Source organism: Schistocerca gregaria, chromosome 8 (assembly GCF_023897955.1).
Source record: "Schistocerca gregaria isolate iqSchGreg1 chromosome 8, iqSchGreg1.2, whole genome shotgun sequence".
In the NCBI taxonomy this organism is placed as follows: Eukaryota; Metazoa; Arthropoda; class Insecta; order Orthoptera; family Acrididae; genus Schistocerca; species Schistocerca gregaria.
Window position 1 is genome coordinate 345321080 of NC_064927.1, and position 15892 is coordinate 345336971.

General features: G+C 39.4%; 1 protein-coding gene across 1 annotated transcript in view; it reads left to right on the top strand.

Moving 5' to 3' along the window:
- The window catches only part of LOC126284281 (roundabout homolog 2-like), a 1294877-nt gene that overhangs the window by 1232146 nt on the left and 46839 nt on the right, over positions 1-15892 (top strand). The window contains exons 8-15 of the mRNA XM_049983105.1: positions 2256-2460; positions 4013-4329; positions 5367-5600; positions 6316-6541; positions 11244-11359; positions 14274-14476; positions 14575-14735; positions 15196-15506. Of these exons, the coding sequence (XP_049839062.1) occupies positions 2256-2460; positions 4013-4329; positions 5367-5600; positions 6316-6541; positions 11244-11359; positions 14274-14476; positions 14575-14735; positions 15196-15506 (1773 nt within the window). The remainder of the gene's footprint in view (positions 1-2255; positions 2461-4012; positions 4330-5366; positions 5601-6315; positions 6542-11243; positions 11360-14273; positions 14477-14574; positions 14736-15195; positions 15507-15892) is intronic.

The window sequence follows — 15892 nt, forward strand, 5'->3', positions numbered from 1 at the left end:
TTTGTTCCTTTGCAACAGCCTTTAGTGGCATAGCTTCAGCTCTTCTAATTGGAGACAGAACCTTCTTGCACAATGCATTTACATTGACCATAACAACTATGCAAAATTCAGTGCTCAAAATAAGATCAGGCAGTGACTATGGTCAGTACATTATTTCATGTTCATTGATTCTTATTAACAAAATTTCCATGTGTCCACTTCAAGTGCTGAAACTTATAAACAGATTATTTAGGGATTTGTATACAGACAAATGTAATGAACATAAACTTTTTGGAGGTAAAACTGTTGTTTTGTGCAGTGAGTTTTGACAGATTTTACCAGTTGTTCTACATGGATCACATGCTTCTTTACTTGAGAACTGCATTAAAAGTTGGCATGAGTTTCGTAAGTTTCATCATGTTACTTTAAATCAAAATGTGGGGGCTTTGCCACATGAAGTAAAATTTTGAATCAAATTGATAATTGCCAAGCAAGGAAATTTCCACAGTTTGGTAACAATATTATTGAAATTTCATGGCATTAGTCAGTGATTAAAAGAATGTCATTAACAATATTTATGGCAATCTTGCAGAAAACATTTATTATAATCATTGTCTAATTGGTTATTCTAGCAGCAAAAAATGAAGAGCGCGCCATAATAAATAACTATATACTCAATGCTGTGCCATGTGAAACAAAAATTTATCACAGCTATGACAAAAAATTTACCACAGCTATGATAAAAAATTTATGATAATGAATACAAAATTGATAAATACTATCCACAAGAGTTTTTGAATTCTGTGTCTGTAAGTGGTTTACTACCACACAAATTACAATTAAAAATCAGCAGCAGTTTTCTTTTTATTAGAACTATACATACAAAAGGAGGATTAGCTATTGGCACAGAAGGGGGTAAATTATGCTGCCACAAAAGTCTTTGGTCACCTACCTAACAGCATCAAAAGCCTGACAGATAGTCAACCAACATTTAAAAATAAATTAAAAGAATTTCTAGATGACAACTCCTTCTACTCATTGGCTGAATTTTTAGATATAAATTAAGGGAGGAAAAAAAAACTAACTTAAGCATTAGTGTCATGCAATATTTTGTGTAATGTAATATCTTGTACAGACATCTTTCATTAACCTGACACGTTCCACATCATTACGAAGTGTCATATTCATGATCTATGGAACAAGTATTAATGTAATCTAATTGGAACAAGAGTGCATGTCAAAAGTCTCTATACAATAATGCTGTTGATTGCCAAGTTTTAATTGGCATCACACAAAGTAAGAGAATTTTGATTCAATGTATACTTACTATTCGGCTACTATTTTACCTTTTCAGTTTCAAAGAATGCCATTTCCAATTATTCCTGTATTTTTTATTATCATTAATAAGTCACAAGGACAAACATTCAAAAAAATTGGGATTTTATTAAAACAACCAGTTTTTATGCATGGTCTGTTATGCACTGCAACAAGTAATGTTAGATCTTTTGACATTTTGAAATTTTGTGTTTGTGAACATAACAAGAAAGGACATTTAGCAAATGATGAAAGAATATGTACTGAGAGTATTTGAATATGCTGTGATTACATATCATTAATTTGTACAATAAAGCAATTATTTCTGTCATTTGCGACTTTCATTCTTTCATGCATTCTCTTCGTTCTTTCTTACTCTTTACCTCATAACATTCTCGTAAGACCTAAAAATCTACTTAGTGTTCAAGTAAGACTAAGAATGTGCATACGAATAAATTCCAATTACTTATATTTAAAAAATTTGAGTTTATTTTCTTTATAAACACGATTGGTCAAAATTCGACCGTGGACAATACTGATCTGAAGAAAGTGTCTCAGGCAGCACTACAGTCACGAGAGTATTAAATTACTGTGTTTACGTACAACAGCCAAAGTTGGTATTGGAATATAAATAAATTTTCTGTATGTAACATGTGTGTTATACGTCTCATCATCCCACCTTTACAAGCTCTTTGCACCTTCATATAACCAAAGTAGCTTTTATATTACTTGACTTGTCCAATATTATGAACAAATTGTTAGAGGATCAAATACACTTTCCATAGATTGTTTCCATCATTTCCTTGTGATTCGATGTGTCTCTCCTATGCAATATGCACCTTTACTGACTGTAAAAAAATGTGAATAATGCTTTCTTAGATGTATGTAAGAACTTTTGGCCCTAACCTTGGAAGGTTAAATAAATTGATAAATAAAGTAAAATGGATAATTCATTTTTAAAGGTAACATCAGTAGCTGATGTACCTCCACCCATTGTGGAGATGGGACCAGCCAATCAGACACTGCCCCTGTCATCTGTAGCTGCACTACCGTGTCAGGCAACAGGCACACCTCCACCCAGGGTGCGCTGGTACAAGAATGGCTCACCTCTAGTGAGCCAAGGTCCTCGCATCAATGTTCTAGACAATGGGACTCTTCATATTGACAGTGAGTATCAGCAAATCTAAGGTGATGAATATCTGCAATTTATTCTGTTTGACAACTTTTTTTTCACCTTCTTAGTTTACTTCATGAACCATCATTTCACCACTATCACAGACTGTCATCACTTATAATCACTGATCACATTTATCAACCAGTGAACATCTGACCTAGAAATATTATCAACTGTGTAAAATTTTAACTCTCTGTTGTTTCTCTTCATGCCATTTCCTTGTCAGTTTTCCTTCATACCATGGGTCTTATGCCTTAAAAGTCTAAGTGACTCCTCATTTGTTTCTATTCCAGTCTTTTAGCTTCCTGTCATTATTATTCTTTGGGTCTATAAGAACACAACTGTTAATGTTCGTGTATGCTGTTTCTTATCTTAGCATTATTATGCTTAGGCCTTTGATCCATCTACATACAACCTACGTCTTGACTTCCGGTTTCCACGATGAAATATTGTACACTGTTCTTCTGTACTTCAAATTCAGTCACAGTTATTCAAACCAAATTTCCTGCACATACTTCTAAGCGATTATTTTCTTGTACTTTAAGTTGTCGCTGTATTACTGTTCATCTGATTCTCTCATTGCTAACCTTAAATCAGATATATTGTAATTTATTACATGATTTTATGGCCTCGTGTTACAAATTTTGATCATGCATTTTTCACTTTGATACTACAAAAAAGTCTTTGAAGGATGCATGAGGAAAGAAGATGAGATAGGGTGGCAAAGTGAAGGATGCCACCTGGAAGCTACGATAGTATCACTGAAGAAGAAATAGCTTTTTTCTAAGTAACAAGTTTTCTATTCGTTGCAATGATTAGGTATGCTAAAATAACCATTTGCAGAGTGTAATTAATTTATTTTGTTAAGTACATAACCATACATTATTAATGGTTGTAGTTGGTGTACCATAAGACTAATTATATTTTTTTTTTTTATATTGTACCCTTCTAAACTCATCCCACAATTCTGAGGATTATACTTCACAGAGGCATACACAGAATATGATTAGTGAGTAGAAGAGTCATTGAATAAGAGGAGACAGGCAAGAAGCACAGATGAAAGACATCACTGTCTCAACATTTTTATTTTCACAGTTCAGCTGTTCTATCCCTGTCTGATGTTTCTCTGGACTTTACTTTACCTATAATTTACTTTAACTGTCCCAGCCTGTAAGTGTGAACACTTCTTTCCAGATTCCTTTTAGTTACAGTCTGTAGACCAAGTGTTATTTCCCAAGAATTCTGCTGACAATAAAAAGAGAAGGAAAGAAAAGAGAGAAATGTTCTTGAACTTCCTAGTTGAGACATGCGGTATAGAGTGTATGTTCACTCAAATTTCACATTCCTACAGCTATTTGTAAATGAAACTAACAGAGAGAATGAAACATTTATACATGAATAACAATAGAAAACGTACATATTTCAGCAACTGGAGTTAATAGTTTGCATTTAAACAGATGCTCATTTTTGTTGATAGAGGAAGGGAGAGAGTAAATGTGTAATACAGGACATTGTAAAACAGAGACAACTTTACTTTGTCACCAGACCTCCAGTTGTCGGACTCAGGGCTATACACCTGTACAGCCTCCTCGGAAAGTGGTGAGACATCCTGGTCTGCATCTCTCACCGTGGAGAAGAGTCCAGGTCCCAGTCTGCACCGCACACCAGATCCTGGCACGTTTCCTGGGCCCCCCTCTCAGCCACGCATCCTCAACACCACACAGTCCAGTGTGGCACTGTCATGGCAGCAGGGTCGACCAGGAGCATCACCGCTCATTGGCTACACCATTGAGTATTTCAGTTCAGACTTGCAGACTGGCTGGGTTGTGGCTGCCAACAGAGTGACATCAGAGGCTATCACAGTATGTCACATCCTTGCTAAAAAGTATCATTGATTTTATATGTATTCTGACTGTGTCCTGATAACAGAATGCTGAATTAGTTTTTAAATAAATGCAAGAATATTAGTATGACTTTACAAAAAGATGTTATACATAGCATGAAGTCTGATCTGAATATATTGTTTTTTGACACTAGTAGGGTTACTCAAGCCATCCAGCATTAATCAGTTACACTTCACAACATACAAATTCCTACATAATACGTGAAGTTACTATAATCACAAAATTATAATGGTATGCTCTAAAAACTTTTTCTGGAAATATGAAAATAATCACTCTATGCTTTCATAAGAACGTCTCAACAAAAGAAATATACTGATATGTCTAAAGCAACACATATTTACATATTTAACTTGTTTACACAACTGCATTGTTGCTTGTGAAATACACATGCAGCACAGATGTTTCAAAAAATTTCTGAGCATGTGTTTGCATTGATTCAGTGAATCCACAGATAACAAAAATCAAGATGCCTAGATAGGGTTTGCAGCTCTTCCTGCCAAAGGAACAGTTCTCATTTTATACTTCAGGATTGCGAACAAACTTCAAAAATATGATATTTCATTTCTGGAAGTTATTTTAACATCAAAATGATCAATACTGTTGTGACAAAAAATTCCATACAGGCAGGGAAGGTCTCATTCCTGCTTTGTGATGAGAAAAGTGAGTGACTGGGATTAATTTTTTAAATTTCACATTTTCAGCTGTTTATATATATTGATCATTTGTGACAGTGGTAATATACTATCTAGGCATATTAAAAAAAATTAACTTGTACAACCAATAGACTACCTGCAGCAATGTTTGCATCACATGCTGCACAAATACAACCAAATTCAAGTAGCCTACACTAGTATCTAAAATTTTACCTTTGTGCTATACAGATGTAGATGTTTTCTTTCAGACATCTAGAATGTTTATTATCTATGATGCTAGAGCTCTTTATTCCTTTTTAGTTGTCAATTGTATTTTATTATGTTGGCATTTCTCTTAAACAGGTAACAGACCTGAAGCCAGACACTTCATACATTTTTCTTGTGAGAGCAGAGAATAGCCATGGACTGTCAGTACCAAGCCCTGTCTCAAGTGTAGCTAAAACACTGAGTTCTGCTGATCAGAGAACTGTTCCTCGTTATGAACTTGATGAAGCCCGGAGTCGTCTAAGTACTAAGGTGGTTGTGCTGCGAGATGTGATGCCTCTCAGCTCTACATCAGTGCGACTTGTTTGGGATGTAAGTTACAGTTAATCAGAATAAACCAAAAATGCTAGTCAATTCTGTTGCCACATTTCATTTTGAAATAATTTGCAATATTTCTTATCAGTAATTTAGAGGTGATTCATTATGGTGGCTGGAGATATGATATTAAACAGGAGACAATGATCAGAATGAATAAATCACTCAAATTCCATTGAAGAGTGCAATGTGCAAATAAAGGAAGCACAGTGAGAGCTTTTTAACTTGTGTCCACTTGAAATAATGATAATGTAAATTAAATGTATCACTTACTTATTTTCCATTCTCTCTCTCTCTCTCTCTCTCTCTCTCTCTCTAGCACACACAAACAAACAAACACACACACACACACACACACACGTGTACCAAGTCTAGTTATTGCACACCTTCCACGTGTTACTGGTAGATGGGGGAGGGGGGATGGTTTTCTTTTAGCAAATAGTCCCATTAAAATATTAATGGTTTTTTCAGTTTTCTGATAAAGCACCACCAGGAGATCTGAAGACATAAAGAGGAGGAAGTAGATAATTGTGGTGAATATCATTAAGAAAGAAACATCCACAAAGAACATAGGGTTTTGCTAGATCTCATTCAACATTGAGTTTTCATCATTCCAAAATTACAAATGCACCTTTAGTATTTTATTTACTAATTTTACTACAAGATACATTTACACTATGAAATAGAGAGTAATAATGTTCTTCTTGTCTAGATTTTGTCTGGTGAGGAGTACGTGGAAGGACTGTATGTCCGATTCTGTGATCTCTCTGGCGGCTCTCAGAAATACAATATGGTAACAGTCCTGAATGCTGGCGCCACTACCAATACAGTGACGAACCTCAGGAAGTTCACAAAGTATGAGTTCTTTCTTGTGCCATTCTACAAATCTGTGGAAGGACAGCCATCAAACTCAAAGCATGTGCAAACTTTGGAAGATGGTATGTGAATTTCCTATTACTGCAAGTATTTCTAAAATTAAATAGTTAGATATAATAACTGCTAGTAATTGGATTTCAATGAACCAATTTAATGGTTTCTTTAAATTTCTAATTATTGAATTTCTCCAACTTATAAGCTGAAAACTAATAGACTGACTACCAACTACATATTAATTTTAGGAAGAACTCATAATTCTCTACCTAATGTCTACTGACAGAAAATAATTGTGTGGCTTTTCTGTCTTTATTTGAGTGCAATGTTAATGATTCTGTCCCTCATAGACTTTTATTTATGATATGTCTCTGCAATAAAACATTCATGAAAAGAAAACATCCATGAAAAGCCTTGTAACATTGTATTACCATCTGAATGTAGTTTTGTTTGACTGTAGACTAGCAACCAAAATTTAAAAAAATAAAGTAAAACTGTTTGTAACTGTAGGCCTACATAAAATGCCTTAATGCAGTATTGATGTTCTTAAGATTATATTGAGTAATTTACAGTGAGAATCTCAATTAAGATTATATATATATATGTCTGCTTGTGTCTGTGTATGTGCAGATGGATATGTGTGCGTGTGTGTGTGTGTGTGTGTGTGTGTGTGTGCGCGCGAGTGTACACCTGTCCTTTTTTCCCCCCTAAGGGAAGTCTTTCCGCTCCCGGGATTGGAATGACTCCTTACCCTCTCCCTTAAAACCCACATCCTTTCGTCTTTCCCTCTCCTTCCTGAAGAAGCAACCATCGGTTGCGAAAGCTAGTAATTCTGTGTGTGTGTTTATGTGTTTTGTTCTTGTGCCTGTCTGCCGGCGTTTTCCCGCTTGGGGTAGTCTTGGAATCTTTGTTTTTAATATATATATATATATATATAATCCTTCTTTCCATCAGTCCTTATACCAGTTCCAAACAGCACAATCCATAGCCCTCACCCGCCTAATCCTTCACCTATACATCGACTCGGCCAATGAACACACCCGTCTACTCCTATCCCAAATCAAAGTCCTCAATCTTTCCTCTCCCGCATCCACACCGGCTGTACATAGCATCCTCCTACAGGCCAACCGCAAATTAGAACAACATGCCACCCTCCACCTCAAAAAACTATCCAATCTCCTGGTTTCCCACCTCCGGAAAGGCAACTCACTCACCCTCCACAACCTTTCCAACAAACCTCAACCTCCTCTCATTGCACACAGACCCAGTCTCTCCCATCTACTCAATCTCCCACTTCCACCTCCACTCCCCCCAACACCTCAAAATTCTAGTCAACACAATCTGGAACCACAACACCCCAATTCAGTAGTTAACCTTTCCTCCAAACCCCTCTCCCAATCCGAAACCTCTGTCCTATCCAAAGGCCTCACCTTCAGCCCCACTCCCAGGTTCAACCAAACTGCCCTTGTCAAGGATTTACTGTCCTACACTCATAGTCTCTGCTGGAAATATCACTTTGCCACGAAGAAAAACAATCCTGATCCCACTCCTAATGATCCAACTCCCCAAGACACTATCCAAATGAACCCTGCCTGCAACAGTTCCGTCCTCCATCACAGCGGGACCCACCTCCTCTTCCTCAAAATCACCCTCTCCAAACCTTCCAGGAATTTCTCACTTCCAGCCTTGCCTCTCAATCTTTCTTGAAAAACCTTAATCCTACTCCCAACATCACCACAGCTGAATCCCAGGCTATCCGTGATCTGAAAGCTGACCGATCCATCATCATTCTTCCGGCTGACAAGGGTTCCACGACTGTGGTACTTGATCGTCGGGAGTATGTGGCTGAGGGACTGCGTCAGCTTTCAGACAACTCTACGTACAAAGTTTGCCGAAGTAATCCCATTCCTGATGTCCAGGCGGAGCTTCAAGGAATCCTCAGAACCTTAGGCCCCCTACAAAACCTTTCACCTGACTCCATCAAACTCCTCACCCCACCGTCACCTCGCACTCCTACCTTCTACCTACTTCCTAAAATTCACAAACCCAAACATCCTGGCCGCCCCATTGTAGCTGGTTACCAAGCCCCCACAGAACGTATCTCTGCCTACGTAGATCAACACCTTCAACCCATTACATGCAGTCTCCCATCCTTCATCAAAGACACCAACCACTTTCTCGAACGCCTGGAATCCGTACCCAGTCTGTTACCCCCAGAAACCATCCTGGTAACCATTGATGCCACTTCCCTATACACAAATATCCCGCACGTCCAGGGCCTCGCTGCAATGGAGCACTTCCTTTCACGCCGATCACCTGCCACCCTACCTAAAACCTCTTTCCTCGTCACCTTAGCCAGCTTCATCCTGACCCACAACTTCTTCACTTTTGAAGGCCAGACATACCAACAATTTAAGGGAACAGCCATGGGTACCAGGATGGCCCCCTCGTATGCCAACCTATTTATGGGTCGCTTAGAGGAAGCCTTCTTGGTTACCCAAGCCTGCCAACCCAAAGTTTGGTACAGATTTATTGATGACATCTTCATGATCTGGACTCACAGTGAAGAACAACTCCAGAATTTCCTCTCCAACCTCAACTCCTTTGGTTCCATCAGATTCACCTGGTCCTACTCCAAATCCCATGCCACTTTCCTAGATGTTGACCTCCATCTGTCCAATGGCCAGCTGCACATATCCGTCCACATCAAACCCACCAACAAGCAACAGTACCTCCATTATGACAGCTGCCACCCATTCCATATCAAACGGTCCCTTCCCTACAGCCTAGGCCTTTGTGGCAAACGAATCTGCTCCAGTCCTGAATCCCTCGACCATTACACCAACAACCTGAAAACAGCTTTCGCATCCCGCAACTACCCTCCCAACCTGGTACAGAAGCAGATAACCAGAGCCACTTCCTCATCCCCTCAAACCCAGAACCTCTCACAGAAGAACCCCAAAAGTGCCCCACTTGTAACAGAATACTTCCCGGGACTGGATCAGACCTTGAATGTGGCTCTCCAGCAGGGATACGACTTCCTAAAATCCTGCCCCGAAATGAGATCCATCCTTCATGAAATCCTCCCCACTCCACCAAGAGTGTCTTTCCGCCGTCCACCTAACCTTCGTAACCTCTTGGTTCATCCCTATGAAATCCCCAAACCACCTCCCCTACCCTCTGGCTCCTACCCTTGCAACCGCCCCCGGTGTAAAACCTGTCCTATGCACCCTCCCACCACCACCTACTCCAGTCCTGTAACCCGGAAGGTGTACACAATCAAAGGGAGAGCCACATGTGAAAGCACCCACGTGATTTACCAACTGACCTGCCTGCACTGTGATGCTTTCTATGTGGGAATGACCAGCAACAAACTGTCCATTCGCATGAATGGACACAGGCAGACAGTGTTTGTTGGTAATGAGGATCACCCTGTGGCTAAACATGCCTTGATGCACGGCCAGCACATCTTAGCACAGTGTTACACCGTCCGAGTTATCTGGATACTTCCCACCAACACCAACCTATCCGAACTCCGGAGATGGGAACTCGCCCTTCAGTATATCCTCTCTTCTCGATATCCGCCAGGCCTCAACCTCCGCTAATTTCAAGTTGCCGCCGCCCATACCTCACCTGTCTTTCAACAACTTCTTTGCCTCTGTACTTCCGCCTCGACTGACATCTCTGCCCTTAACTCTTTGCCTTTAAATATGTCTGCTTGTGTCTGTGTATGTGCGGATGGATATGTGTGTGTGTGTGCGAGTGTACACCTGTCCTTTTTTTTTCCCCTAAGGGAAGTCTTTCCGCTCCCGGGATTGGAATGACTCCTTACCCTCTCCCTTAAAACCCACACCCTTTCATTTTTCCCTCTCCTTCCTTCCTTCCTGACGAAGCAACTGCCAGTTGCGAAAGCTCGTAATTTTGTGTGTGTGTTTGTGTGTTTTGTTCATGTGCCTGTCTGCCGGCGCTTTCCCGCTTGGTAAGTCTTGGAATCTTTATTTTTAATATATATATATATATATATATATATATATATATATATATATATATATATATATATATAGTAAGGAGTCATTCCAATCCCGGGAGCGGAAAGACTTCCCTTAGGGGGAAAAAAGGACAGGTGTACACTCGCACACACACACACATATCCATCCGCACATACACAGACACAAGCAGACATATTTCGTCTGCTTGTGTCTGTGTATGTGCGGGTGGATATGTGTGTGTGCGAGTGTACACCTGTCCTTTTTTTCCCCTAAGGGAAGTCTTTCCGCTCCCGGGATTGGAATGACTCCTTACCCTCTCCCTTAAAACCCACATCCTTTCATTTTTCCCTCTCCTTCCCTCTTTCCTGATGAAGCAACTGCCATACATATACAGACACTGCTTGTGTCTGTATATGTATGGATGGATATGTGTGTGTGTTTGTGTGTGTGTGTGTGTGGGCACATGCACGCGAGTATGTACCTATCCTTTTTTCCCCCTAAGGTAAGTCTTTCCGCTCCCGGGATTGGAATGACTCCTTACCCTCTCCCTTAAAACCCACATCCTTTCATCTTTCCCTCTCCTTCCCTCTTTCCTGAAGAAGCAACCATTGGTTGCGAAAGCTAGAAATTTTGTGTGTGTGTTTGTGTGTTATTTTATTGTGCCTGTCTACTGGCGCTTTCCCGCTTGGTATATATATAATAGAGTCTCAGTTGTCATTAACAAATAAACAGTATACATATTGATATAATATAGTCTCAATTATCATTAACAAACTTCCAGTACCTTCTGCCCCACCGGACAATGTCCAAGTTGGTATGCTGAACACAACTGCAGCATTTGTTCGCTGGTCTCCACCTCCACCACAACATCATAATGGAATTCTCCTCGGGTACAAGGTACTACAAATATTTTCCTTTAAATATAGATATCAAACATTAATGTTGCTACTAATACTTCTGCCATTGTTAATTCCTTCTTCTTCTTCTTCTTCTTCTTCTTTTTCTACTACTACTACTACTACTACTACTACTACAACTACCATTACCATCACATACTTACTATCACTGACCATCCCAACCACACCAGCTGCTATTATCAATTAATAACCCTTGCTACAGAATCAGTTGATCCTTTTGTCCTGACTGTCATTCACTTTTCCAGTTACAGTATTTCAGAATAAACTGTGACTTCATCTTTCTCAAAAATTAATGATATAGATTTGTCAGTTTCATTTGAAATTAAGAAACTGAGGTTTTGGTGTAGCCATTATTCTTTCAACAAAATGATGATAATGATATTTCATTTTGTAATATAAATAGTGGCACTGAAATTCTACATAGTTTGAACTCCAAATGTCCTTCAAGCTTAATCTTGTTGCAGAATGTTGAGCATTTTTTAATATAAATGCTTTCTGAAATAACATTTTATTAATCAATGAGTATGTGCACAGCGACAACAGAATACTTAATCACCACTGAGGAATTACAACACAAAGGAGGAAAAAAAAACTTGGTATCAGTTTACATACCTCAACATGTCCCCATAAACTGACATCGACAAAAGTATGAAGTCTAAATCTACAGTCACTCCTTCACTTATTTCACAAGGCCACAGTTTTTTACACATGTTTCATGTCTGCCATTGCTAAGTGGTTTCATGAAAGCATTGGCTAAGATTTCTTAAGAAAGCCGATGTTCAACATTAATAACACTTGAGTCAACATGCCTTATTATAAAATGATACTTAATATGCTTGTATCTAGAGTTTGTCACTAGATTCTTGGCTAACTGGAAGGCTTCTTTATTATCACAGTATACTGTAAGTGACTTTATGACACTGCCTGGATCTACCTTAGACATAAGTTGTCTTAACCACAGTAAATCCCGAACAGTTGATCCAAGACCATATACTGAGCTCCACTATTAGGAATTCCAATAGTTTTTTGTTTTAAGGCAATGATTATACCTGCTAAGGAAATTTACAGCAAATCACATATCAGGTCTGGAGATTTGGGATAGATATTGAAGATTTCCTGTTGCCCCTTGGTAAGGTGCCTCTTAGCCCACGCAGTTGGCTGTGCAGTCTAACGCACAACTTTCCAGGCAGGAAGGAGCGCCTGGTCCCTGGCACAAATCCACCGGGCGGATTTGTGCTGAGGTCCGGTGAACCAGCCATTATGTGGATGGTTTTAAGTGGTTTTCCATCTGCCTCAACGAATGCAGGCTGGTTCCCCTTATTCCGCCCCAGTTACACTATGTCGGCGATTGCTGCTCAAACAAGTTCTCCACATACGCGTACACCACCATTACTCTACCATGCAAACATAGGGGTTACACTCGTCTGGTGTGAGATGTTCCCTGGGGGGTCCATGGGCGGCCGAACCGCACAATAACCGTGGGTTCGGTGTGGGGCGGCGGAGCGGGGAAATGGACTGCGGTAGCCGTCGTGGGGTTGTGGACCAGTGTGGCTGCAGTGGGGACGGAGCCTCTCCATCGTTTCTAGGTCCCCAGTTAACATACAATACAATACAAGGTGCCTCTTGGGCACGCAAGTCGCCAAAGTGTTGTCAACTCGAAAGACTTGCGCCAGGTGAACAGTCTACCTGATGGGAGGCCCTAGCCACACGGTCACTACTGACTTGCATTTATCTAATTTGGTTGTGATTAATGAGCTAAGCAAACCCACTGTGAGTGAGTCCAGAGTCTTCAAATGGTTTTCTAAAGGCCACCCAGGCTTCTGCTACCATTTTTTGTCCTTTATATTGGAATAATTCAACTGTTCCATGGAAAGTAAAATCCAGGAATAGCTCTTTTTTGTCTCTCTTTCAAAAATCATCCCATCTCATCAGATCCGAAGGAGGGTTTTCAACAACATCCCAGAGTTCATCATGAACCAAATACCCTTGCATGTCAATTTTCCACGTCGAGTAATTTTCAGGTCCCATCAACTTTTCATCCACTGGAAGTCCAGTTGGGGCTGTATCATTCATGTTTAGCTTTCACTGAGGAAAAAAAAATTGCACTCTGCACACACAAATGATTGATCAACAAAAAATGAATGATCAGCACTCGCGTAACTTCTGAAACAAACAGTAGATTCCCACAATTTTAATATTTATAAAACCTTACTTTCACAGGTCTTCCTGGGCCCATATCCTTTTGACGAGAATTTTTCAATAAAAAATGAAAGCTTTCTGAAATAACATTTTATTAATCAATCAGAACATGCATAACAACAACTACGTACTCAACAACACTTAATCATACTGAGTAATTACAGCACAAAAGAGTAAACAAAAGAAAGGCCAATGTCAATTTACACATCACAACATAGAAATGTAGTTACTTTCACATAAGTGACAATATCAAAATTAATTAAGGCCAGACTAGCAGATAATGATTCTCTCTTTCTCATGGTGTTAGTGAGCAAAAGAAATAAAGCAACCTATTTAAGTTTGTAAAATTGACAATCAAAGTATATAACAGAAAATTCAAGTAGAAATAACTTACAAATTATCAGAATATTGGTACTAATGAATGTAACTTTATGTATTGTTTATATTAAGCAGATCTTGACTTTGCCAGGATCTAAAAGCAGCAGCTTAATAGTCGAAGAGGAGGAACAGTAGTAGGTTTTTCAAAATACTGGTAGCTATCAACTCACCTGCAGGTGGGGGATTGGAAGCTGGGGGAGGGGATGATTTTCATATCTTTCTGTGTGTCTATGTGCCATCCATCTGTAGTTTTATCTGTGGTTGCAGATGCTCAGTTTTTCTGTCACTAACTTGAATTATAATCTTTTTTACTCTAGATTCAGATAAAAGGGAAAGGGAGCAAAGTTCTTGCCCAAATGACACTAAATGCAACAACTACCTCAGTTTTGCTGAACAACTTGACAACTGGCAGCTCATATACAGCACGTGTTGTAGCCTACACTAGGGTAGGACTGGGGCCATTCTCAGCACCTACCCCTCTGGTAATGGATCCTGCTTTGTTGCACCAGTATCCACCAAGGTGAGTAAAACTCAGACAGAAAAATTTCATGCTAGGAAATGTTCAATGTTCAACCTCATTTTCCTGAACTGTTATGAAATTGAATTATCTTTTGCCAGGGCGCATCCCAGTGAAAGTGGCGCAGCTGGAGGTGTTGTGAGAGAAACCTGGTTCCTTGTCCTGATGGGTGTCCTCATTATTGCAATGGCTGTTGGTCTTGTGGGTTTTATCTACCTTCGCAGGAGGCAGGCTCTTAGCAAAGAACTTGGTCATTTAAGTGGTTTGTATAATTGATCTTTCTTTTAACTAGAGTAACTCGCTAAATGTACAGACTGATTATATCACATTTTAGATGAATTTTTCCGATTTTTCCAGTTCACAGTAGGTGGAAATTATGATAACTCCTTGTAACTTTTTCTAGATTGTTTACTGTTGTTCATGTCTTGAGATCTCTGTCAATAATGAGCATTTCAAAAATCAATCAAACACACATCCTCCCCCTCCCCTCTCTGCTCTCTCTTTCTCTCTCCCTCCCCCCCCCCCCCACCCGCCCCCCCCCCCTCTCTCTCTCTCTCTCTCTCTCTCTCCCTCTCTCTCTCTCTCACACACACACACACACACACACACACACACACACACAATTACATAGTGAGAAGTTATCAAATGTCAGTCACAGATGTTCATCGACTTATAATTTATTGTCTGAAGAATGTTAGCTTATATGTTCTGTTGTCTTGCAGTTCCTGTTGTGCATGGCAATGATATTCCTCAATTGAACTTGATGAATGGCAAGGAAACACTGTGGATTGATAGAGGCTGGAGACCTACTGATTGTGCTGACAAAGATTCATCTGGTTTATTGGAGACAAAGCTTCTTAATAATCAGACACTCAACCATGAGCTCAGTTCAAATACAACTGATTATGCTGAGGTTGACAGCCGTAACCTGACCACATTTTATAATTGCCGCAAGGATCAGCAGCAGCCGGAAATACCTGCACCTTATGCCACAACAACTCTCATCAATTCACTTCCTCGGAGGGACAATTTGGTAGGTATTATACTTAGATATCATTATGTGATTGTACAGAACACTAGTAGAAATTGGGCTCTGTGATTTTGAGAAGAGTGATTACTAAGTCATTAAAGTACGTGTAAAGTACGTGAATAGTAGTTCATTGTAAAAATTACCAGAAATATTTTTGATTGGTATTTTGTATCAGGCAGCAATGTTGTTTAATGAACAATTTACTAGGCTCTATCTTATTTCAGTAAAAAAATTCAGTTAGCACATAATTTAAGGAAGTGATAGTTGTTGCTGTGATTTGCTTTGAAAGAATCTGATAGTTTTATCTTAATTTTTTTTATACAAATCCAAGATGAAATATAGAAGCACAATATCATTTGAGTTATGCTTATGATTTTAAAATTTGCACA